General features: G+C 48.2%; 1 protein-coding gene across 3 annotated transcripts in view; it reads left to right on the plus strand.

The window, feature by feature from the left end:
- Cad96cb (protocadherin Fat 4-like Cad96Ca) overlaps positions 1 to 25,891 on the plus strand; it is a 381,477-nt gene that overhangs the window by 312,009 nt on the left and 43,577 nt on the right. For all 3 annotated transcript variants that reach the window (XM_077698388.1, XM_077698390.1, XM_077698389.1), the window contains 2 exons: positions 14,184 to 14,252; positions 16,409 to 16,632. In XM_077698388.1, coding sequence (XP_077554514.1) covers positions 14,184 to 14,252; positions 16,409 to 16,632 — 293 coding nt within the window. The remainder of the gene's footprint in view (positions 1 to 14,183; positions 14,253 to 16,408; positions 16,633 to 25,891) is intronic.

A 25,891-nucleotide genomic window follows, 5' to 3' on the forward strand; every position in this document is an offset into this window, starting at 1 on the left:
ATGGATTGAAGGTCGTTGCGGCAGCAAAGAAGAAGCAAATCGGCTGCAATCGTGGGCTTAAACCTTCGTGATGGTCGTGAAGGTTGCGTAGCTTCGCTACCTTTAAGTCTTACGCGTTAGTGTGAGCTTCCTTCATTTTTCTTTCATTAAAAATTTGGGAGGGTGTACGTGTGTAGGTATACATGTACGTATTTAAGTATGCATGCATGCATGCATGCATGCATGCATGTATGTATGTATGTATGTATGTATGTATGTATGTATGTATGTATGTATGTATGTATGTATGTATGTATGTATGTATGTATGTATGTATGTATGTATGTATGTATGTATGTATGTATGTATGTATGTATGTATGTATGTATGTATGTATGTATGCATGTACGTATGTATGTGTGTGTATGTATGTATGCATGTACGTATGTATGTGTGTGTGTGTATGTATGTATGTATGTATGTATGTATGTATGTATGTATGTATGTATGTACGCATGTATGTATGTATGTATGTGTGGGCGTGCGTGCGTGTGTGTGCGTGCGTGCGTTTGCACGCGCGCGTAGTTTTGGAGACTATGCCGTATTTCTTACCAGAAAGGCCTAAATTATAGGGGCTTCAAAAAAGTAAGTTATCGATTCATTCATTCATTCATTCATTCATTCATTCATTTTTTTATTAAGCAAGAAATCAGGCCACAAACGAACTTAAAGTGGGCCTCATGCTCTCGGATACTTGTCGGTGAATTTTTTATTGCCTCCGAATGACTTCCACTGAAAAACCTTGACATTAACCTTGGAAAGGCACACAAAAAGGGCGGTTTTCATACAACGAGACACCGACTGAATGGGAGGGGGTCTACGCGCGTGCGTTCATTCATTCCTCTCCGGTTTTCGTCCCCTTATTTTTTTTATCGGCGGCCCACCCCGCTCGAGCCAAGGGAAACACGCAGTTACGCCCCTCTCGCGAAAAGCCGCACAAACGCGTTCTTTCTCCGCTTTCCGTTGCACCAGTCTGGTTATTAGAATCGCTTGCAAATCACGCGCTTCAATTATTACGCTGGGCCGTCCGCCGTTCGTGTCGTGCGGCTGCGCACCGCAAAGGCTGCACGCATGCCCGACCGCCCCAAGGCCGCGTCCGCTTTTTTCGAAGCAGTCACGCACGTTAACGCGACGGCACGATTGTGCGTGAGCAGAATTAAGGCGGTTTCCGCCGATGATACGCAAAGTGCCGTCTGCCGCGCTGGCCGGCATCTGTGGTTCAGTGGGCCTAGAGGGTATACCGTGTTTAGAGCAGTCGCGTAAGTTTGACAATAATCACTCCGTGCACGTGGATGAATCCTTCCCGCCAAAACAGAAGGCCAGCATCCGAAAATGAATCGAATGGTAGCCAGTCCGCTAATTGCGGAAATTCAACTTTCCGTACGAAGTTTCACTGTACAGTCATGGGCAAATGAAACGCGTTCACGAAAATATCAACCAGAACGCACAAATAGCGCGATTTCTTTCCGTGCAATTGCCATCACCATTTTCTTTAATTGATTTTACTATGTTCGGTTTACACTTTTTTATACCTACCTTTGTATGGTAATCACTTCTCTTCATTAAATAACATCTTCTCTGGCGCTCTTTGCCCTTGTTGGCCTTGCGCCATCAAACACTAACCATCATCATCATCATCTTTCCGTGCAATTCAAAATGACGGGTGGCTCAACTGCAGTAACAAAGTAGGGAAATGTGCCTTTCCGACCATACCAATTATTGTCCCTCCACAAACAGTATCCTTCAATTTTGCGTGTTCTGAATAATTCGTATTTTCGTGTTTTAATATTTCCACGACTGCGAGTGTTTTGTAAGGTGTGCGTGCTAGTGTTGTTGAGTTCGGCTTGTTCTTAAAAATCGAAGATGTCGCGACGAGGATTTGATGGCTGGAACGTACCGACGTTTTAGCAGGATGCGACTTTTCTGGAGCTACGCCCGCGCCGACATGAACGCATAAAAGAGTGCGCTGCAGTATAGTGGCAGCTAATTAACGTGCCCAGATAACTACGGTGTGAATGAGGGCGCTGTAGTTCACGGTGGTGGTGGCGCACGTGTGTTCTCGTTGCCTGTAATTTACGCCAAAGCAGAAGGAGATGCGAACCTCACGTGTGATGCTCAGTGTACGCCGCGGGACTGCGTTTCTCCTAGTTTGCACAGAACTCCCACTTGTACAAACTTAGGCTTTGCTGTGTCGGCTTATTGAGTAAAGCTCATCTTAATTTAAATTTAACAAGACAGAGATATCCCTCCGAAGGTTGATACGGGGATAGGAAACACAAAATTACTCGCGTTGAAGAATCGTTAATTTGGAATTTCCAGGGATAGGAAGAGTTTTGTTATACGCGATGTTTCGTTAAAAGCGGGGGTAATTAGCTTCTAATGAGCTTGCTGCGGGGATACCGGAGACCGTGAAACAATTCGAATAAAGTGACACGAGGAAGAAAGCGTTTTTGTTATTCGATATATGTCTAGTTTATTTACACGAACCTCCCGAGCCCCAGTTGTCCGTACGAGTGTAGTTAGGTTCCCGTTCATCCTCTCGTTCGCCTCGCTGGTGGAGTAAGGGCCGACTGCTGCCAGTATTAAGGCCCAAGACGAACTCGTTCTATGTGCTGGCACCTTGAAGATATCACAGCTCCAGTATCATGGTATCAGAGTGCGCTTAACGCGTCTCCTCCTTGTTGCGCCAACAAAGTGCCTGCAACGTCTCATAATGAGCGTGCCACATACTTTTTCTGCTTTTTGCGTAGCACAGGTCTATCGACGCTCATCCCAAGGCAACCGGCGCGCAATATATTTTGTTAATTAAACATCATGTTTAGATGGAAGTTGTATTTTCAGTTGTCAGGACACTGCTAGCATCAGTTAGGCATTATGTCTTGCCTATAATGTGTCAAAGGTCTCTCTCGCTTAAGTAAAATGTTGGCATCTATGACCCTGTTCCCCGATCCCGGTCGAAAGACAATATATATGCTTATATATAGCCCTTCTTCATACGCAGTACAGTTAATGTGGCGTTATCTGTAAGTACACAGATCCCTAGAAGTTTAAACCGACTTAAAAAATAGACGGCAAAAACCTGCCGGGATTAGCGAAGACGCAGTTTGTTTAAAAAAAAAACCAACACAGAGGCTCGAGCTGAGCAAACTGACGCTTCTCTTCTCGCCAACGTGCACGAAATGCAAACAAATTTACATTTTCATCGAAGATTGTCCTGTGCGACTCTGCAGCACGGGTTCCAGCTACCAGCGAACGAGAACAAACAGCTGAGAGAAAACGAAAAGAACACATCTCTAATGCCAAAGGCACACGGCAGGCCTTAGCACTGGGGAGATGCCTGAGATGCCTCGAATACCGTACCACTGGTGAATGTTTGTCGTGCCACAGAAGAAGAAAAAAAAAACAGTCTGGACTTCTAACCGTTAGCCTTTAAGCCTCCTCGAGAGACAAAGGACTCCCGGACGAGTGTGTGTGTGAGGCAGGCAAACCGAGAAAGGCGGCTGTGAGAGGCTCGTGAGGAGGAGGCAAAAGCGGGCGCGCGTTTGCACAACGCCAGGTGCACGACGACTGCTGCTTCCAGGCAGCCGGACTCGCTAGGCATCGGCGAAACGCACGCGGCGTGCGCACGAACGATCGTCGTACAGCCTCCAGCCCCATCGTCCGACTTCCTCCCATCCTCCCTCCGTCCTCCGCACGCCACTCCTGGTTCCCCCCTCACGCCCATCGGCTGGCAAACATGGCACACCGACGGGGGACCACCTCGCTGAACGACCGCGCAGGGGAGCGGAGGGGACGGCACACGGAGCTCACGCGAACACTCAGGGGCCGGACACGTGTGCACGCGAGGCTGAGACAAAGCATATCCGCTCCCGTGACGCCGCCGTATGCGTTACCGTGCATTCCTGGGGGGAATCTACAGACATCGGTTTTGGGTCTCGGCTGCGAACAACGCGGCGTCCCAGTTCGGTTCGAGAACGGCTCGTAAAAACGTAGGTATTTAGGCTCATGCGCCATAACTTTTGATTGGGTTCATTATTTTTGCTATTTGCTGCAAATTGCAACAAAAAGATACGGGAATATCCCCATAAACTTGGTGGCCAGATCTTGGCCATCAGTGGCCAACTTCTTTTCTTTTTTCGTTGGGTTGAAGATAGCGATCGTAATTGTGACGCCAACACGAAGGCTTTTTCAAGTACCACATCCATCTATGGTAAAGGGCCCCAAAGATAACGCCCGACCGATGTTAAAAAGCACGACACTTAGGTTGGCTTCTCCTCATAACGCAGCTGCTTGCAAGGTGGCTCCATCTGTGTATGCATGTCTTGTGCCGCAGAATATGTTCCGAGTGTGTGCTTGACCATACGCCACGAAGCTCGGTAAGAAATTAGAGTCGTCGTTCGCCGGGATGTTATCATTAGGAACCCGAGCGGTGTCCTCGGTACGTAGATGTCACAAGGGCTATGCTGTAAAGCTAGGTTGCGAGAATTATAGTGCGAACCTTTGTGTGTTGTTAGGCTAAGTGATTATGGGTAATAAGTTGTAACCTTACAGGTGATGGCAGAAAAACGGCCGTGCTACATGTCTGACAGCTTTACACCATGCACCCACCGTATACCATGGTACAAAAGCTGCATAAGATACGAGGAAAGAAGGGTGGTAGTAGTTGAGTGGTGCATTCTCCAGACGCGTGTCTCGATAAAAATTATGTCGGCCAGGGCTGTCGCTAGTTCAAAAGGCGTGGTTCCACAAAGTATGTTAACACTGTAGTATAATGATTAACCAGTGTGGTAGGGAGCGACAGGAGATGTCTGTACCACCTTCTCTTTGAGCTAGCAGTTTCACCAGCCCGCTATAAACCGATTTATACCAGCAGTGGCGTCCAGCGAAAGCTCCTGTATTCTTTCTTCGAAGACCGTGCTTTCGTTAGTATTCCTCCAATACATGTCTGCCGTCGTCGAATGGTCATTTTTAGATTGAGTTCACTGCTCCCCGCATTTATAAATCATGCGGGGCTGAGAGAAGAAACCGCTAAAAAACCATGCACCCCTCGGTCTAACGACGACGATGGTCGAACGCGAAGCTTCCTCGTGATAAATTTTTTGGTTGGTGAGTCCCACTCTGCGAGGATGGGCTATTCTGGAGGTACGCACCCCTTTTCTAGAATACCCACAACTACTCTCGTGTGTGCCCTTCATATGCCTAACGTTCGGGTTCGGGGTGTATGGCGCGAATCGGTATTTGCTGCTTCGCGTTCGCTCCGACCATGTCGAAATGGAGCAATCGGATAGACGCCGGCTTCATAACGCGAGAGACCCAGGTTCAATTCCGGCCGCGGGCAGGGGCGGATCGAGGTTTTTCTGAGGGGGGAGTCAGCTTCTACCAGTGATGATGATGATGATGATGATGATAAAAAGGAGGATGAGGATAGTAGTCTTTTTTTATTCACTGGAATATTTCAAACCACAAATACAAGAAATAGAAAAAAATATTCAACTAGACTTTTTATACGACCTGAGTGGTCATCTTCTAGGGGGTACAAATTCCCAAATTGAGAGGGGGGTCAGGACATCCGGACCCCCCCTCTGGATCCGCCAATGGCCGCGGGAAGCGTTTTTTACTTTCCCTTCACCCACGATCATTCACCATCAAGGTCAGAGCAAGTTGGCTTTCCTGCAGGGTGTATTGGCGTACAACGGCATCAGTGAGAGCACTAAAGCTTCGCCTTAATAATCGTTTTAGGAACCCACCGCGTAGACACGTTGAGATGAAGAAGTAAAGAAATACAAGTGTTATACAGGAACCAGGAGCTCAGTATAGACAAGAGGACATTTAGCAGTTCGTGCGCACGTAGAGGCCGGTAGCACCGAGGAGAAGAGCCTCCCCAGCCTCTTTCGGTGCGCGCAACTCACGAGATCCGTGTCGGCGCGTCGCTGCGTTGTTCACCCCAATGGTCTTTGCGTGCGGACGCGATTTGCGTTCGTGGGGGGCTTCGGTCTCGTGCCTTTGCCCAATTGCAGCACTGCGTCGGCCGCTGTTGCTACAAGCGCCGGGCGGACAGAATCACTTCGCTTTGTTTCTGCGGCGTGCAGAGGCGTAGTGTGAGGGAACCCGCCACATCTGCCACCCCTGCGCGATTTTCCTCCCAAGAAGGAAACATCTGGACATCCTGCTATGGGTCTGCTGCGAACCAAGCTGCTGATCCTTTTTTGCGCTTTTCAATTCGGCAATCACCGAAGGGCGAAGCCGGAACGACGAAGACCATTGGCGTACCCTGCGTTTGTTTCGACAACGACAACGCAACCACTGCGCTGGCCACGTTTCCGAACGGGAAGCGGTCAGCAACCCGCGGATGTGTGCTCAAAACAATGGTGATGATCTTCCGTAGTAGGTAGGCTGCACAAAACTTGCTCATGTCTAGGAACGTTTGGTTGTGGCAATTACCACTTCGATCTCGAAGTTCGGGGTGGATTCACCACATCAAGACGAGCGTGTTGTGAAAGAACGCGATAAGTGGTGTTCTGTTGTAGCAACAGACGCAATTATCATGTTTCAATGCCGTATGCGTAACTGAAACCAGATGTATAGTCACCCTGTATTCAGTGTTTACTCTCTCTGATACTTGTTTCAACGTCTGAAACATTAAAATATTTGCATAAACGCGTCCAGTCATTGGATCATGTGGGCACCAAGTCCTCCTGCTTTCTTTTCACTCAGTGTTCAGGACCGAAAAAGTTAGGAGGAGGAGGAGAAAAGCGAAAGGAAAGACCGAGAGGTTATCCAGGCTGAGAGCCCGGATTGCTACTCGGCACTGGGGAAGGGGTGTTCAGGGGATAAAAGAGATGGCAGGCGAAAAAGGGGGGATAGGAGCGGGGTTGCGCACACACTTTAGTCCCTTCGCGGGCACTAGAGCCTCTCAGCTAAACCTGTGTCCTTCATAAAACGCAGAAGGGCTTTTGTTGCCTTCTGCGAAGTCGATTGTAGGGGTCTTTGTCCTAGAATAGTCTCTAGCTTGAACTGTTGATTGTCCAATCTTCTGAGCTCGGCTGCCAAAACGCGTCTTTCCGATGAATACTCGGGGCAACAACAAAGCACATGGTCGATTGTCTCTTCAACCTCGCAGGCGTCGCAGTGAGCACTACTGGCCATCCCGATGAGGAAGGAGTAGGCTTTCGTGAAGGCCACTCCCAACCACAGCCTACAAAGTAAAGTAGACTGTGATCGAGTCAGCCCACACGGAAGACGACGCTGGAGTAGAGGGTCCTGGTTGTGGAGGCGCGGGTGCACAAAGTCCGGTGTATTCCATTGAATAATGGAGGTCCTCCGCGCGAACTGACGAAGCAGCCTAGCGGCATCAGTCCTTGCAAGCGGAAGCAAGATGGTCCTTTCACTGTCATGGCCTGTCCGGGCAGCTGCATCAGCCGAGACATTGCCGGTGATTCCACAGTGACTTGGCAGCCACTGAAATACAATGTTATGGCCCTTTATGACAGCCTGGTGAAATATTTCCCGAATTCCCGAGCCCATGTAACGAGCTCGACGGCTACTGAACTTGCAGCCATTCGTGAAGCTCTTCAATACATCATGGAAGCTTCTCCCCAAAAATGGTCCATTTTTACCGACTCCAAAGGCGCCCTGCAAAGCTTCCGAGCAGCCCTGCGCTACGGTCCTTTGCACCAACTAGTGACCGAAAAAGTTAAAATATAGCGCGACTATACGACCACTCACGAACCGCATAACAGTGTCTCGAACAATATAACAATCTCCGCGAACAATGTCCATGAACAGCGTCCATGAGAAACATGACAATGCCTCGCAGTGACTTAGTTAAACGGGATAATCGTGAATGCGCGGCTCTTGTCGGAGCGTTTTAGAACTGCCAAACGTTCCACGAGACTTGTGGTGGAACGAGGAACGAGGAGGAAGGGAAGACAACCACGTTCATCAATGGCAACCACATACATCTATGTTCATCAACTATTTTCATTTACAAGTCTTCTGGTCCTACGTACTGAATTTTACCACTGGGTCTCAATTTTTGGTTTATTTAAATCAATTAAAAAGAAGTTTCTGAGAAATTCTGGCCGGTATAATTTTCTCCCTGCGCGGATACATGGAGGAAAAAAAAAAACAAGAAAGGGTGATTCTTCGCGTATCGAAAATAAGTTTTGCTTAAACCGCAAAAAAAAATAAACCCATGCACGAAGGTTGCATTTATTATTACAGAAAAAATTGACCACAAAACGCGATATTCGTGAGAAGTTTGAACGCAAAGAAGCCCGGCGTTTCTGCAGTATAATTTTTCAAAGACGCTCATTTATAGTTGCCACACCCTGTACGCACATACAAAAACTGATTTGAAGAAGAATCACGTATATAACGAAGAACGATGGAGGCCTTATCCTCACGGCATTAGAGCTGCCGTAGTCGTTTTGCGACCCGTGTTGGAAGTCCCGTTCGCTACGCGCCGCGAAGAAAAGTTCCCCGTGGGAGGTGGGGTTAGAGGGGTTAAGTGGGAGGGGAAACGAACGGAGAGGTCAAGCCGCGATCGATAGATGAGGGTGAGCGGGTCCATAACGCATGCAGTCACGGGCGGAAGTGAAGAAAGTTTCACAGGCCATTTCTCACGGTAGCAAAGCGCGCGCATGTACTCATACACGCTCAATGATGCGTACGTGGAGTCCTGAATCGCCGCTGTGCGTTCGCCTGCCTATCGCTACTGGCTACGTGTCTGGGGTGCAGAAGAGCCTCGCATGCGGAGGGGTGGCCGGTCGGCTGCCGAGGTTTCCTTCGGGTCTCACGGCGGGAGCCTGAATTGGAACACCACTTAGGTAACACGGGCACGCAACGCACAGCCTCTGTGTCAGCGGTGCGATCGTTCAAGCCTACGATTACAACTCATCGTAAAGCAAACTGCGATGCCCCCCAGTCATTTGATTAACCAGCTAAATAACTCGAACAAAAAATGAATGATGGAGCGAAAAAAAACTAAGGGCTGTGCACGCTCCAGAAGTTTCCCCGAGTACGCCTACTTCGTTAAAATTATACGCACAATGCTCACGCAGGGACTTCACAACCGCACGAAAAGTTTTCCTCACTCAGCGCTCACTGACACTCAGCCTCACGGCAGTTAAACTTTCTGAGGCTGACTCACGTTCACACTCACGACGCGGTAAAGCTTTTGTAATGCATTCACTTGCACTTGCAGCATAAAAAGGAAGATCAGAGCTCAATCTGGCAAACATTTCCGCGAGGTTGACTGCGAGCATTCATGAGTGAGCCCACCGATCTAAGACGCGATGGTTCCGCTCGTAAGTGTGTTCTGTTCAGTATTGTCTTGTTGGCCGTTTCCTTACTTGTCTCCTGTTCGCGCTGACCCATGCCTTGTGCCCACGCGTGCGTGCGTGCGTGCGTGCATGTGCGTGTGTATCTCTGTGTGTGTGTATGTGCGTGCGTGCGTGCGTGTATCTCCATACCACAAGGCAAAAACCACTGAAATCGTCCTTGGCAGCAGCGCCTTGATAGCCTTGCCATCGCAAAGCTTTAAAATAACTGCCACTTACTAAAACAGAACACAATGGTCAACAATTTGATGCGATGCGCCAAAAGATCATTCAGACGTTAAAAAAACACGTAGCAACGGCGCCGTTTGAGCGCATTTTTGTCTTAGGCTTCACACAGTGATGGTATTTCCATATCAGTTATATACGGACAAGTTTCTACTCTTGCCCCCCACCTTTCCCGTTCCCAAAAGACATTAATTCGGCATAACGGTTGCGGCGCCAATACATTCTACCCTACGCGACCTCCCAACGTGCGTGCCGTCGATTTTTCCCGGAGTCTCGACGCCCCACGCTTTCCTTCGATGATACCTTGGGCATTCCTTTTCCTACCTGTAACGCCTTTTAACGGCCAAAAAACTTTCGGTGAGCACGTTTGTTTCGAGGCCATGGTTCAATAACACCTCGCTTTACGATAAAGGTCACAACCATTTTTTTTTAGAGAAAACCGCACGATTTGAGGAAGAAGTGGAGATCGAAGCCGAAATCAGCACCGCATGCTCCAGCGTTTAAATCACAGCTTTTTTTTTTTACCCGCTTCTACGTATCAGAACATCTACACGCTACGTGCCGCTGCAGCGATACACAAAGGTCAGCGTGTCAAAAGCCCAATGCCCTTGCTAGCGAGAGTTGACCCCACCTGTGCAAAAAAATTGGCCTGGGCATCATGCTTCCTCAAATCAGCGCAAGCAAATAACTGTTTTTGCGCAGCTCTTGTAATATTTCATACGCCATACGTAGCTAGTCAAGAGCAGTTGTTATGCGAGACGTCTCTGTTCCAATTTCAGATATTTTACCGTTACTATTGATCACTGCTGCAGTGATCACTGCTGCAATACGTTTATTTGCATAACGAGACTCGTCACAACGCAGCCAGGGAGCCGAAAGTGTCTCCCAAACGCTGGTTTAACATTTTAACTTTCTTAGTGATCGTTAAAATGACAGTGAAAAAGTATCTTTATTGTTAAGGTCCGCCCGTAAAAACGGCTCTTCAGTTTCTCGGAGCCGACCGCTGTAAGCCGGTGCACGCGAAAAGCAATTTGCCTAGTTCACGAAGGCACACGTCTGCCGTGTTCGCCGTCATACCCCCAATTGTAACCGTTTGATCATAAAGTCGAGGGAAGGGCACAGTTCCGTTGCATTTTACCTCCATTTCGTTCGCCTCTTCTTCTCTTCCCTGCAGTTTTACCGATGTTAGTTACATACAGTAATCAGTCTTTATAACGAAGTCGCCGGGACAAAAAAAACTGGCTTCGTTATAAGCGATACTTTATTAAAAGCTGGTATGACGCGCTTTCTATACAATGCAGCTGGGACCATGAAACACTTCAAATAAAGCGAGATTTCGTTATAACAAAGGTTTATTGTGCGCCTTGTTTCGTTACCCGGATGGGATTAGATTGAGTGAACTTTATTTAAACCGGCAGAATGACGTTTTTACGCGCCGCGACGCGGGCATCGGTGTCGTCCTTGTGGGTAGACACTACTCAGCCGAGACGTGAGCTGGCCGTTCCGACGCGCGAGTCTCGTTCCTTTCGAGCGCCCGCAGTACCTCAGTACCTACTGGACGGCTCAGTGTTGATGTTCGTAGGTGTAGCTCCTTGCGGCTTCTGAAGCAAGCCGTGGCGGGATAGTTCTTGACCTCACTTCTACAGAAGAGTTCACTGCACAAATCAAGAAGAACATCGGTGCCCTGTGGCAAAATAACCACTCTCTAAAAAAAGGCTTCTGTTTTCTCTTCTACACATAACGGTGTCAAAAAGCCCTTAGACAAAATACAACTTTGTTTAATTTGGAAAAAAAGGTAGGCTTCAGAACCTCACTCAGCTCCATTCCGGTCACTGAAGACGTTTTTAAACCGAGAAAAAAAACGCGAGAAACATTGAAAAACATTCAAATTTCGCGATATAGTGACGTGTTATGGGTACGAGTGATGTCATCTGGGTCATCAGCAGTGAAAACGTAATTCTCAGTGTGTTAACTGCGCATTACTATTCAAGGGATGCGTTCAAATGGAACTAGAGGCTCCTCTACAATCGTCCAGTCAGGGTTTGTTCGGCGGCCTCCAGTCGCACAAGCAAAATTCTGTAACGTCATAGAAAAGTTGCCGAAGAGTGGCCAGGGAGTCGCCACTGCTTCGCATGTTTTCTTTAACATCTTCGCTATTTGCTCGAAGTTTGCGATAAAATTAGTGCCATTGTTATCGGGACAAAGCAGTCTTTCTAATGAAACTTGTACTTTGCCTTAATGGCCCCTTTAAGCGCCATCGAGAGGCCGTAAAACGCGCGCAAAGTTCGTAACCCAAGCTCCGCGCTTCGCTGGCTGATATCAGCCCCCCCATAGCCTTTTCCCTATTGTGCAACACCACGTTCTCGCCCAGACTGCCTCGTCCCATAACCAGTGCTGGGCTCGTTTGGGACACGGCTTCACGCCCTCCATCCTGTCCCGAGCTGCCTTTCCTCGTATCTCGCGAGTCGCCGTCACGCGTACTCACCACGCGGGCAGCGCCGCGGCGCGTTCATTCCGCTAATTGTCACTGCTCGCGAAGCTCTGTCAGGCCCGATCCGAGGGCCGCGCCCCTACTCATGAATAGCGGGCGCCGCCGCAACGCCCGGATCGCTCTTACGAGATCGTTCGAAAGTAGAACACGTACACGCTTGCGCACATGCAGGGAAGAAATCAGGGGTCCCCCTCTCTTTTGAATGCCTTCCTGTTAGCAGCTAGAAACCTCATTGCGACAGTACAAATTACCTCCGTGCGGCACATTCATCGCCGCTTGACACACCGCGCCCCTGGCGCACGCATGATCACTTCGCTGGCCGCGAATTCGTTTGCCGGCGTTAATTCATTTGCCGGCGGCTAGCTGGACATTGGCAGTTGCAATCACATACCTCAGACGTCTTGAGTCACCACTGCCCCGCTCCCCTGTTTCGCAGCGAGGGCTGTATCGGGGACACTTTGAGCGAAAACAGCTGTCGGTTGTACGTAACCCAAAAAGGCCACTCACCCCCCTCCCTTTCAAAAAAAAAAAAAAAAAGCAGATGAAAGTGCGTCCTCTTCTTAAACGTTTCTCACAATTGGACCCACACTTTCCAATGGGGAGGATTATAGTACGTGAACTTGGGTCGTTCTATAGCTGGAGGCATTGTGGCTCTAGTGGAAGCATGTCGGGTGTTTGTCCACATGCGCGACCTTGCTTGTTGCGCTGTGTGGGACAATGTTCCGGTTAGTCGATCCTGTTTTCGCGATAGTGGGGCAGCCGGATGAGAGAAATATTTGTGTTATGAAGCGGAATGACCCGCGGGGATCAAATCCTTCCTTGAAATTAGGGAAAACATGATACGCTAAAATAGAACCGTCCTCCTCAGATGCATCTAAAACCAGCAGCGTAAGCGATAGTCTTAAGACATACTTGAACAGCCACTTGACCTACAAGACCTGTATGTTCTGTGACCTTACCTGCGGTGTGCTATCCGCGCAGTATTATGTCACAGAGGACTCGAGTATTGAACCGCGCAGCAAAGAATATGTTTTGTTCGGGGTAGTTGTTGCTGGGTGGCCAGAGAGACGACGAAGGAGAGGTTAGGCTTGGGTTGTCTGGCAATTGCATACTAGTGGCCTGCTGCTGAGCTCGGACAGCGCCTGTAAATACCTCATTGTCCTGTATGTACTTTATATATACTACGTTATCCACGTAACAATATGATTAACAATGGTCCGGCTTTTCAGCTGCAAAAATGCAAATATTGACTGAAATGGAGGCCGTCTTTATGTCACTGGCACGAAGGCTGATGCTGGTCTTTTAAGACACCAGTGGGGTCCTAATTCTACCTGCCGCGGTCATGACGTCGCAATCGGAAGTGAGGTACTTTTCCGACAAGGACGCCATTTTCGGGGCGGCTTGCTTAGCGCTAAATGGCGCTACATGTACAATGGCATTCCTCAAGCGTTGTACGTGACCAGGGATCGAATAACATGCCCATATAGTCGGTAAGCGAATGCGCGCAGGATGGGTTCCGCTCGGCAAGGATGGACGCGTTAATAATGCGGAACAGAAGCGGTCACAGCGTGCAGCAAGCAAGCAATGACACAGCAAGCAGCCTTTAATGAGGCAACAAGCAGCAAGCAACACAGCAAGTGATGTTGAGTCTGAAAGCGACATGAGTCATCTGTAATGCTAATAATGCAAAAAAGGAGAAAATATCTGAGGTTTGTCGCGTTCATCTCCGCATGTATGCGTGCGAGTCTGTGTGCGCTCGGGTTTGCGTGTATGCGTTTACCTGTGTATGCATGTGCACCTTATTACATGAGCGAGTGCAATTTACCAATGTTGAAACAATTTACAGTTTGCTATGTGCACCGGCCGTCAGGTAATTCGAAGTTCAAGATTCCATGTGTGACTTTTCTTTACGAAGCGTTCATTCGATCGCTGTCACGTTTAACGAGTGCCTTGTAGAGCCAACCAGGGAGATTTCAGATTGCGTTGATATCTCCGATGTAAGGAAAACATCGCGGAGTTTTTCTCTTCGTAAGTGTAAAGCTCTGACCAATTAAATAATCATGGTTCGCTTTTTTTCTTCTTCGCAGATAACCTCTGCTATCTGACGCATGGAGGGTCGTCGGAAACTTTCACGGTCAACGAAGCGTTCCCAGTTGGTAAGTGAACATGTGCCCTGCCTTATTTTTTGGTTTGTTTTTGTTTTTGTTTTGTACTGGAAGCTTTATATTCCCGCGTCTACAATATGCAGGCTTTATACTTGTGGCGAAAGATAGCATGCCGGAATTTCTAAGCGAAAAAGAAAGAAACAAGGAGAAGAAACAAACACACAGGCAAATCAGCGTGAAGTGGCCAAATAGTTAAGAGACAGAGAGGGTTAAGGGTAGAAGAGAGAAAATATTTTGAAATGAGAAACTAACAGAATTGTGCTTGTGCTCAGCATTCAGATTGCATCCTGTCCGTGAAGTTCATATGCATTCCTCGACTTCAAACGTGGGACTGCACGCATTCACATGCCGTATATATCACGCAGTTAAAACTAGACCTTTAGTCCTGATAATACTTATTACCTACAAATTTTAAAGTTGATTCCAGATAATGCCAAGAATAGTTCGCAACTACCGTAACACCCATAAATCATTCCTTTATTGTGAAGCTTTTGGAAAGTCTCTTGTTCACTTTTTTAGCGTAGACGTTCATCATTCGGTGCACCCTGGTCTTACCTTATTCAAAACAACCTGGGCCCGAGACTTACTCTATTCCCCCGCAGTGATAATTTTCCGCGTTCACGACCTTGCAGATAGGGAGAAAAATGCAGAGCAGGACGTGAAGTGCTATATTCATGCGTATTGGCACGTACTCAAGTTCATGCATAGAACTGCACATAGGAAAGCTGCGTTTTTATAGGTATATACATGGCGTCCTGGAAGTACGTTTTGTTACAAATCACACCGCACACGCGCACGCAAGCAACGTGCCGCTTAGGGTAGGGAAGAGAATAGGTGGAGAGAGAGAGAGAGAGCGCGATCTTTGATGAAGTCTGGCGATGTTAGCTGGGCTAAAATGCCTAACTTGCTACGCCAGTTGATGACGTGATGAAGATGACGGCGATGATGTTCAAGAAGTTGATGCGTACAGATACGGCGAGTTATTCACAACGACTAGACTAGACCTGTGTGTTGCAGATACTCTATCATAGCTGGAATATTGTTTCCACTGCAATAAAACGTACCCGCCGCGGTAGCTCAGAGGCTAAGGCGTTGCGCTGCTGAGCACGAGGCCGCGGGTTCGATTCCCGGCCGTGGCGGCCGCTTTTCTGATGGAGGCGAAAAGCAAAAACACCCAAGTGTACGAGATTGCGGCGCACGTTAAAGATCCCCAGGTGGTCAAAATTAATCCGGAGCCGTCGACTACGGCGCGCCTCATCGCCTGCGTTGCGTCGGCGCGCTAAACAATACAATCAATCAATCAATCAATCAATCAATCAATCAATCAATCAATCAATCAATCAGCAATAAAGCGCATGCAGCACTGCAGAGGCGAAATATTCCAAACGTACAAAGAATCCGTTTTAAGACAAACGTTCAAATATTCGTGGCGACAGTGGTGGCGCTGATGATGCCTTGCGCGTTCAACAATGTACACCTATAGTGGAGGATTGGAGGATTCAAGGGAGAGTGACGTCATTCGTCTAATCCGTTACGTTCATTTGCCAGTAGAACCACATATGCACGCCATCACGTCATATATACATATATACCCAAGTCTCTATCGTTTGACTACTTCAAGTTTTTCTTCGGGTACCAGTGTTGCGCTGTTTGCAACTAGCTGCCGCATTTTCGCGCGTATAACCCACCACTGCATATAACCCGCACCCCCACTTTCCGACGACGAATAAAAAAATATCCCCGCGTATTGCCCGCATATTTTATACATAAAAGGACGGACCAAACCTACTACTCAAGCAACATTATACATTTGTTTATGCAAAAAAAGTTACCAAGCTGACTCCGCAACTAGGTGACTAGCCGCATACATTTTTTTCAGGTTGGCACATTGTTGAGCTGTGTGTGCAAAATAAGCACTGTCAATGGGATAACAGTGGCTTAGTCGCTATTACTGCTATATGGGCATCATGGCTCAAGGCGCATTGCGGTGAAGCTGCACCAAAGGAAATACCTCGCATATAATCCGCACCCCTACTTCAATGCCTGAAGTTTCCGCATTTTTGGTGCGGGTTATACGCGCTGAAATACGGTACCTGCTATAGTTTGTCATGCTTTGTATTTCCCGCTCTTTCCCTTCTCGCGCGCAGAGAGCATCGTAGGCAGCCTGCAGGTGGCGGGCGACGCGAGCGAGCCGTACGGAGACATCGAGCTGCGCATGGCCGACCCCGAGAGCTCGCCGCTGGCCATCCTCCCGGGCACCAAGAGCCTCGTGCTCCGCCAGAAGCTGGACAAGGAGGGACGCGACGGCCTCCGCTCGGTCACCACCGACGTCATCTGCTCGCCCAGGCACACGCGCCAGACGGACCACCTGGTGAGCAGCGTAGGCTAGCTACATCGAAGGCTAATGTTCCTTGAGAGTACCACTGAATGTGCTCTCTCTATGCCAACCTTATCCGTAGAACGCTTCCCGCACAACGTAACAGCTGCGAACTGTAAAACGACGTTCTTGTGAAACTAAACGCAACGATAAAGTTGCCTTAGCCTGTGGAGCGCACCATTACTGCAGGTGCGAAATCGGTAATTTATAAGAGCAAGGAAACATTTGTTTGGTGTGGATGTGTGAATGTATAGTGAGCGACAGTAGGTAGTCGGCATAAATATATCGGGCCGATTAATCCGTGTTCAGAAAAAAAAAAGGCATCTTTTCACGTGAACAGTAACTTGGGTCGTGTCGATGAAGCCTCGAAGCCGGCAATTTCAGCGAATCTTCTCTTGGTCTCAGGGACCACTCCCATATCACTAGGCTCAAATTATTAAAATTTTTCGCCAGGACTGGCGCGGCGAGTATACTGCTGCAGAGATGCAGCCTCGTTTCTAATCCACGTGGCTTGCACGCAGGTAAAAAGAATGATCAAGGGCTGCGTACAAGCGGTCAGCTGTTGTAATAACAACGCCATTAACTCATACACCCCTCCTTGTAATGATGGCGATTGTTGAACGCAAAGCTTTCTCGTGAGAGATTTCTTAGTTGCTGCCTCAGTTTGAACTTTTAAATGCAGAGCATTTCAGTAACTCACGATGTCACCCGTGCTGACGTCCGTAGTCGTAGTCCACACCCCTCCCCTTACACTATATAAAAAAAAATACTATCCGGCGCCTGGTTTCGATTCCTCGACCCTGCGGGCGGAACGCAATGTACATGGTGCTCTACCCACTGCGCCACAAAGCCGACACAGAATGGGAGGCTACGAACGCGCCTTATATCCTTGACTCATTCAAACTACGTCAAGAAGCTGCTGATACAACGCATTCACTACCACCAACTCCCCAAACACTAAACGTTAACGCAATACACCCACCCCCTATGGGACGCATTTTCTCGAGTCCCCCTCGCGGGGAGATGGGCCCAATTTTTACTCGTTGAGCTTTCACTTTACTCGCACGCTGTTTGGTCTTCTGGTCGCATCGGCTTTGACTTTGGCCCTTCCCCATTTCATTTCTCACGTAGAAAGCTTTGCGTTCAACCATCGTCGTCGTTAGAAGGAGGGGTGCATGATTTTTGTGTGTGATTTTGCACGTCCATGCACTCCTCTCCAATTCAAACTGCTTCGACCGTGTCGACATGGCGCAATCGAGTAGACATCAGCTTTATAACGCGAGGGACTGAGGTTCGATTCCGGCCACAAGAAGTGTTTTTTTTTTTCCCCGTCACCCACGATCACCCTCATCGTCGGTGAAAGTTGGCTTTCCCGCACTGCGTTTCGACGCGACATGCGCCATCATTAAGACATATTGCTTCGCTGTAAATTGACATGCTTATGAATGCATTGCATAAAGAGACCGCGCTAATCGTCACTTTCAGATGAAGAATTATAGGAGAATTAAAGAATTGCGCCTTATGTGTTTGGCTTTCTGGCACAACTTCAACGTTAGGCGGAAAGCAAACTTAACAGTGCGCAGCAAAGCTAGGAAAACTGTTTGTCATGCGGCAAGCCAACTTCTTGCATCACCGTAGTGGTTTGGTATAAAAACTAATGAAAGGAATACCGGCCGCACGGCTTCGCGGACCATAAAACCGCCTTCGCAGACCATTTTCTGGCCGCGTAATTACGTTCGAAAACCGCTGGCTTAGCGCGTGATAGCTTTATGTAGCAATTATCCCTCCAATGTTCGGATTGGATGATACCTACGAAATCGAAATTCCGGTGCACCTGCCTCTAGAGTTATTCCACGCACATGTGTCTGTACCTGCTAAGCAACTTGTGTGGTAAAATGAAGCAAAAAAGAAAGTATAAGCTGAATGAAATACATGCAAATAAGCGGGGTATATAACCGGATCCGTCTGCCCCCGGCAAGACTCGTCATCAGAACTTTACACCCCACGAGGCTCAAAGCAACGAAGACCATTTTAAACTAGCCCAAGGGTTGTCTGTTTCAGTCGTGTACGTGCTTCGGTGTTGATGCTCCATATACACTGGCGTTGTGTGAACCATATGGATACGGAAGCACTGCAGGAAACAAAGCACTGCCAGTGCATGCCAAGTCACGCGCATGCTTCGCACTTTCCAGGAAGACATAATCAGGCGCATTCACCGAAGTTCGATGCTCAACCACGCGGGCGTGCTCATACCTCGTGCTCCATTTCCTCGGTCGTTCGATGCCATATGGCCCTCACGAACGGTGAAGAAAACCGTTACGCGGCACGGAAAACCGTTATAGCTTAAAGAGAGAGAGAGAGAGAGAGAGAGAAGGCACGCGCGTTGAGTTAGCACACGTCTGCGTAAGACAAAGCGACTCACGCGGCGCTCCTTACAAGGATCGTCGAGACAAAAGGTGCCAGCCACTGATCTGTTCGGAAGAGGAAGGAACGGGTAGAGTTTGCTTCCGTAGCACGAACAGGCGCCGAGTCGGCTTCCACCCAGCCGTGGCATGGCGTGCTTCGGTAACGAGGGGAGGAAAAGAAATTCCGGAACGTTAAAACACGATTGACGTTACTGATAAGGAACTCAGAATACTGGTTTGCTGAAGAAAAAAAGAACAGAAGGACAGATAGTACGACTCCCTGTGGTATTTGAGGATTGCTCGCGCTGTTCGCACCGACCTAAAGAGCGTGCCTTCGGGCGCTCTGGATGATCGAGACGCCGTTCGGCAGTTGGCCTCCGAGTGTCCGTTAGGCCGCGGGACACCCGTAATTGCCTCTGCACGGACGACGGTGGCGCCTCATTTAACGGCAACATGGGGGAAGTAACTGCCGTTCCATGCAAATGAACCCTTCCGCAACAGTGCTGCAGGCAGTAAATTGTGTGTGTGTGTGTGTGTGTGTGTGTGTGTGTGTGTGTGTGTGTGTGTGTGTGTGTGTGTGTGTGTGTGTGTGTGTGTGCGTGCGTGCGTGCGTGCGTGCGTGCGTGCGCACGTATGTATGTATGTATGTATGTATGTATGTATGTATGTATGTATGTATGTATGTATGTATGTATGTACTACTGCAGCCTAGAGCGTGGTGCGTTTGTAAGGATTAGGCGCTGAGCTACAACAAAAAATTACAAAAAAGAACTACGCCACAGCAGAAAAGTAAAAAGCTGTAACGTATATGGAACACCGCGGCGGGTCTGCATATCATACGAATTAAAAGACCCCCGTCCCTTACATTGTTGACGCGATCTTGCACTTCCGGTCAATTTATTTACGCCGTATACGTGAAGCGTGCTAAACTAGGTTTGCCTTATACGGCTGTAGGTTGTAGGCTCGCGCGTGCCTGTGCGTTATGTGCTTTTCGTGTACTTCCTCGTTGGCACCCTCATCCCGCGGCGGGGGCGTGAAATGAAACGAGTTACGGTGACACGGTCGCTCGTAAGCGTCCTTTCAGTGTCTAGCACTTTGTCGGTTCTTCCTCATTTTCTCTTTTCTTTTTCGTACGAGGACTGTGTGCTGGGAATCCCAGCGACACACTGACATCCGTCCGGGGACTCCCAACAGCGTAGACGACATCGCTACAGACCGACATTTCAGCACTTCCTCGAGCGCGTCGCGTCAATGAGCGCACGTGCAACAACAGCGCACGCTCGTGCGACACGCGCGCACACGCGCGTGCACCGTCAAAACAAGCGGGACGGTCGTGTATACATTAAGGCGCAGCGCTAAAACCTCGCTCGCACGCTTCATACACCCTGATTTTTTTTTGTCTCTGCAACTCGTCACCTCTATCATAACAGGCTGCCGTCGTGTGTCCCTTTATAGCACATTCGCACATTTAAAATTTTCCTTCCTTCTAGGACGTTCCTGCGGGGCTTGTCGCACTTTGCTTTGCTTTTTCGACCGCCATGTAGTTGCTTGCGACGGCGCGTCTTTGTACGAGGAAGCTCGGTGTGGAAGTCAGCTTCTCGGAAGGACCTCGGGAGGATGGCTGGCGTGTACCCCTACGGCTGAGAGGCTTTTATTAAACGTTCGCGGCACGACTGCTACGCCTGTTAGCCTTGCGCGATTCGTTGCAGAGTATATCTGAAGCGCCCGCTTGCCACTTATAAGCTCGCGCAATTTTTTTCCAGCCGCTCCCTCCCCCTTCACCCTGCCTTCTTTTTGAACTCAATGTGGAAAAAAGGTTGGGGCTCATATAAACATTGTAACTTGAGCTTCAAGGGGGTTTCCTATTATTACTTTATGTTTTTATGATTCCAAAAAGACACGTTTTGATTAAACGCTTTCGGGACGCGTCCTATTTTCTTGCAGATTGAAAGAAGTTCTATTGCAGAGAAAAATATTCTGTCTCAAGCCTTTACGATTTGCGCGGTTCGTAATGGCGAGTGCAGCCGTACAAAAACGGAATGATGGACGAGTTGTTGCGTTGGTCGTTCCGGAAATTCGGAGCGCACAAACCACGGGACGCAAAAGAAGTCGGCGGGCGTTCCTTTCTTCATCTCGCGCCCGTTCGTGTGCTGCCTACTTTCTAAATGATGGTTTGCATTTTACTTTCATAACGTCGAGCCACCATTGCCCAGTAATAGAACCGTGCACAATAATCGTAACGCGCTTCGCCACTGATGATATGATGGAACTGACCAAAGCTGTGTCCATGGTTGAAATTAATTCAGCCCTAAGAATCTCCTCCTCCTTCCTCTCCTCATAATGATAATAATACCAACAGGTTGATGCTATTAGTAACTTTGCGTAGCGCTGGCCTTGGTTCCTGAGAGACACGAAAAACCAGACAGGCCATACAAGAGTCGCTTCCGGCTGATTTTAATAGATTTTAATGGATTTCATAAACTGTAATGAATTTCTATTGAAAACGTGGCAAAAAAGGAATACTACACGAATGTTTTTGTGCGAAACATGCATGTCAGTCAACGTACAAAATCTAGACGTTCGGATATTTGCTCCAGGCACGTATGCAAGCCTGGACAATGTCTGGAAACTCGCGCTTCACTTCTCAGTACAAACGCAACAAGAGCCCCAGTGTACTGACGCATTTCTGATGGACAATCATTCAGTGTTGACTCCGTAACATCTTGCTACGAAGGAAGAAAGTAGGTGAAATTGGGCTTGCATAGGTCCAGCATCTGTTTGGGCTTACCGACAGGGCACCCGTGAACAAATTTCCGACCAACATAAAAAATAGGGCTCATTTAAAGCCCGTTTGTCAAGCAGGCGCGAAAAAAAAAAAATACAGGGACGAGGCCGGTTTCTTCAACGGGAGCAGATGGAGCAGATGGAGCTTCCTGCGAGATATTCGTGAATACACCATGGACACACTTACGTAGTCAGGGCAGAGGCTTTGACCACACAAATTGTTTCCCCATTTAAAGGGAAAAAGTACAACTTTGTTCAATTTGAAACACATAGGTTTTTGTAACTCACTTAGCCCCATTCCAGACAGGAAAGACGTCTTTTAACGGAAAAATCAGTCCCTTTCTTAAGAGAAAGCTTGCGGTTAAAACGAGAAGCTTTCTTTCATGCAACCAGAGTCAAAGTCAAAGTCAAAGTCAAAGCTGCCTCGACCGTGTCGGAATGGCGCAATCGGATAGACGTCGGCTGCATAACGCGAGTGACCCAGGTTAGACTCTGTGGCTTGACGCGCCTTTGTGAAAACCCACTGTGTAAGTTGGCTTTCCTGCAGTGCGCTTTGGGCATAACGATTTGGATCTCGGACTTTGACATTGGAACTTGAAGACATTGGCTTTCGACCAGAAAAAGCTTCGCGTTTCAACCATCTTCTACTTCACTCACGATCATCATCATCGTCAGAGAAAGTTGTCTTTTCGCAGTGCGTTTTGGGGCAACGTCGTTTTCAGTGATACATAGAAAACTTCGCTTTAAAGACGCAGGAAATATGGAAAAACTTTCAAATTTCCCGCTACAGTGACGTAAAATGGGCAGGGTCGTAACGTAATATGGGCGAACACTGAAAACATGGTTATCAGCGTGTTAACTGCACGTTAGCATTCAAGTAATAGGATCAAACGTAACTAGAGGCCCTATAGGGACCGGGCAGCTGGACGGGTGGCGCCACCACTCGGCGCTCCCCTCGTCAGTGGAATGAGCCGGTGCATTGGACTACACAGCCTCCCGTTGTTTTTGTCGTGTTTGCTTCGGTGCTTTGTATGTTTTGGTGGCGTTGTGAGCAGACATGTGAGATGAAACGAAGTCTAAACAGATGTGTTGTGTTCTTAGATGCAGTAATGACTACGTAAACTTGTCGGACGCGTCTAAAGTTGAGTATCGGCTGCAATGGCATGAGCACTTTTTGCAGCTATCTGCAGCTACCCGTTCTGAGTACGAATAAAACTACTATTATTAGTATTATTTTCTTCTTAAATGCACTCACGGCTACGCAAACCTATTGGATGCTTGTAAGGTTGGGGAAGGGCTACATTGACACGAGCGCTTTTTGCAGCGCTGTGCGCCTGGCTGCGCGCGATCTCAGTAGGAATAAAACTATTAGCAATATTAGAATTCTTTTCTACCACTTTAAATTATCTTCACTGGTTTCAATGACTACGGTTTCCACGCCAGCCTCAGCGCTGGGATACCTCGATACGTGTGCTTTAAGTAGAAAGGCACCTGCATACGAGATGGATTTCCGTGTAGCCGTAGAAATGTTGCGGTAGTTTACACTTTCTGTAACCGTGATCTTTGTACCTTCGGTTTTGGTGGGCGACACTGTGACAGCATGGGAGCCTGAAAGCCGAAGTGGAAATCCCACGTTTGGGGTGGTCATTTTATCAAGAGCCAAAGTTATTCACCAACTCAACAGCCCAAGTTACAAACCATCCCTCCTCCCCTTCCCGTTTTACCCCCTGCGTAGAATAAAGGCTGGCACCGATAGTTAAAAAAATGTGGCAGTGTTTCAGTCGGTGTTTTTTAATGCTTAAATATTCTTTACAGAGTACCTATAAAAATCGTGTAATGCCTGGTGAAGACACCAAAAATGCGCGATTAGTTGCCTCAAATATAGGTGCATGAGCCCGAGTCCTCCACCACAGACACATTTCCTACACGCTGGAAAAAGTTTAGATTTGGAGAGGGGGCATGGAAGTTCAAAATTAAACAGAAAACTCATCTAACCCTCGGTCTAATGATTATGGTGGTTGAACACAAAGCTTTCTTCGTGCGAAATCGAACGGGAAATGGTCAAAGTGAAAGACGCTGCGATCGAAAGACCAAACTGCGTACTGGTCAAATTCGACGCTTAACTAGTCAAAGTTTAAATCCAGAAGGCAACCAAGGAAACCCATACGATAGAGCTTTGCGATAAACAATCATCGTCGTTAGACGGAGGTGTGCATGCAAGCGTAGGTAGCAGCTTGTAAACCGACCGCGGCATTCAGTTGTGAAGTTGAGTACAGGTTTCGGGCACCCTCCTGTCTTGCGTCCTTGAGCCACGCAGGAATTGGTTTTTAAAAAACCATTTACCAACTAGCCAGCGACCATTGCAATTCTTGTAAAGCAATGCTTCTCCACGACAAGCAATAACATTCTACTATCATGCGGTATTTATTCTATCAATGATTCCCGATGACTGTAGTAAGAGCATTTCTATGAAATTAAACACGTTTCAGCCGTAGGTAAAGAAGATACGGAAGCGTCGTCCGCCACAATTTCTGTTTTGAGGTAAATCTTCAAAGACACCCTCCAACTTTGTCTTTCGCTTGTGCACGACGTCGGCGCCGTTTCGTCATCAACTGCCAAAGGCCAGCGCCGCAGCATTCCTAGATCGGTTGCACACACCGGCTTTGTGGGAACATTTAGCGGCAATATACTCCTCGATTCGCGAAACTGCATGCAGGCATGAAAAAATTACATGAAGCAACGAACTTTCACTTCCAGCTTGACTTCCAGCTTGGCGCATTGAGCGTCGTCTGCTATTTGTAAATACTGATATGGGCGTAAATAACGCACATGGCATGCCTCGTAAACATCACATCCACACTCAAGATTTACCCATCTGAAAAATGCACGTGAGGTTACGTTCACTTTGCAAGCCGCACCGCAAAAAAACGAAAGAAAGCCATGCACAACTACGCTGCGCTGACCGCCACCGGCATTCCACTGACGAGCAGTTCGCCACGGGCGGCGCTGTTCGCTGAAACGACGGTGGTGCCATACAACGGCCGCCCGGTCCCTATACGCCTCGAGATTCGCGATCGCTGCGCCGCCTGCCGCCGCTTCTCCGCGGCGTTTGCGGGATTAGCGCTGCGTGGCTGATAGGTGGTCATGCAGTGTTTTGGTTCTCTTTCGCTTCTCTTTGCCTTTCCGCGCACTAAACAACTTGTTAAGGTGACGTCTGTAAGCTAACTGCACGTTTAGGGCGCTTAAAAAAAACAGCGGCGTCTTGGTAGAGCGCTCGAACGCCAACAAGAGCTACCCGGGGAGGCGGTTCTGCGCGCTTCTTGGCCGCTCTTGCGGGCGTCGGCGACGGCAGCGGCATATCACTGCTGTCACCTTCGAACACGTCAGCATTAAGTGAATTCTATTTATTGTCACCTCGTTTAGACCTGATATTGGCACCGTAAGAGGTTGGTTCGTTTTGCAGAGCAGACAACAAATGCGGCTTTGCTTCGAATATGTACGTCGTAGAAAAATATGTTTCGGGGATGTGATAACCCTACAGCGTACAAAAACTTGTACCTTTTATGGGAATATAAGCATATAAGCCACGCGAAAATGTTAAGTACACTCAAAGGCTGTGCATTCTCAGATATGTGCCACTCATGCCTAATGGTAAGAACCAAGGTATATGTTAATGACCACGGGAAAATGAATGGTCTGCAAGTCAGGAGCAATAAATAGAATAGTCGTACGGGAATAAAAAAAAACCGAGTGCAGCTTCTGAAATGCTAAAGACGTTTGTTTGAGCAAGGTAGTATTCACCAGACCAACTAGATGCGAAATGCCCTGATATATGGGGGGGGGGGGGGGGGTGAGGAGGAGGACGCTCAACTGTCGTTGTTTACAAATGCGGAGCGTAATCAACAAATGAACGTTTTATTAATCACACACACAAGCTGCGTGTTCACTTTTCGTTTGTTTTTCGCCTTCAACGAACGGCTGATCATTCGGCGGACGCATTTTTTGAAGAATACAGGGTAAGCAGTTCACAAGAAATACGAGGTGTCGTTGAAAGAGTTGATTGA

Source organism: Haemaphysalis longicornis, unplaced genomic scaffold, assembly GCF_048455015.1.
Source record: "Haemaphysalis longicornis isolate Haplotype H1 unplaced genomic scaffold, Haemaphysalis longicornis Haplotype H1 scaffold_2, whole genome shotgun sequence".
NCBI lineage: Eukaryota > Metazoa > Arthropoda > Arachnida > Ixodida > Ixodidae > Haemaphysalis > Haemaphysalis longicornis.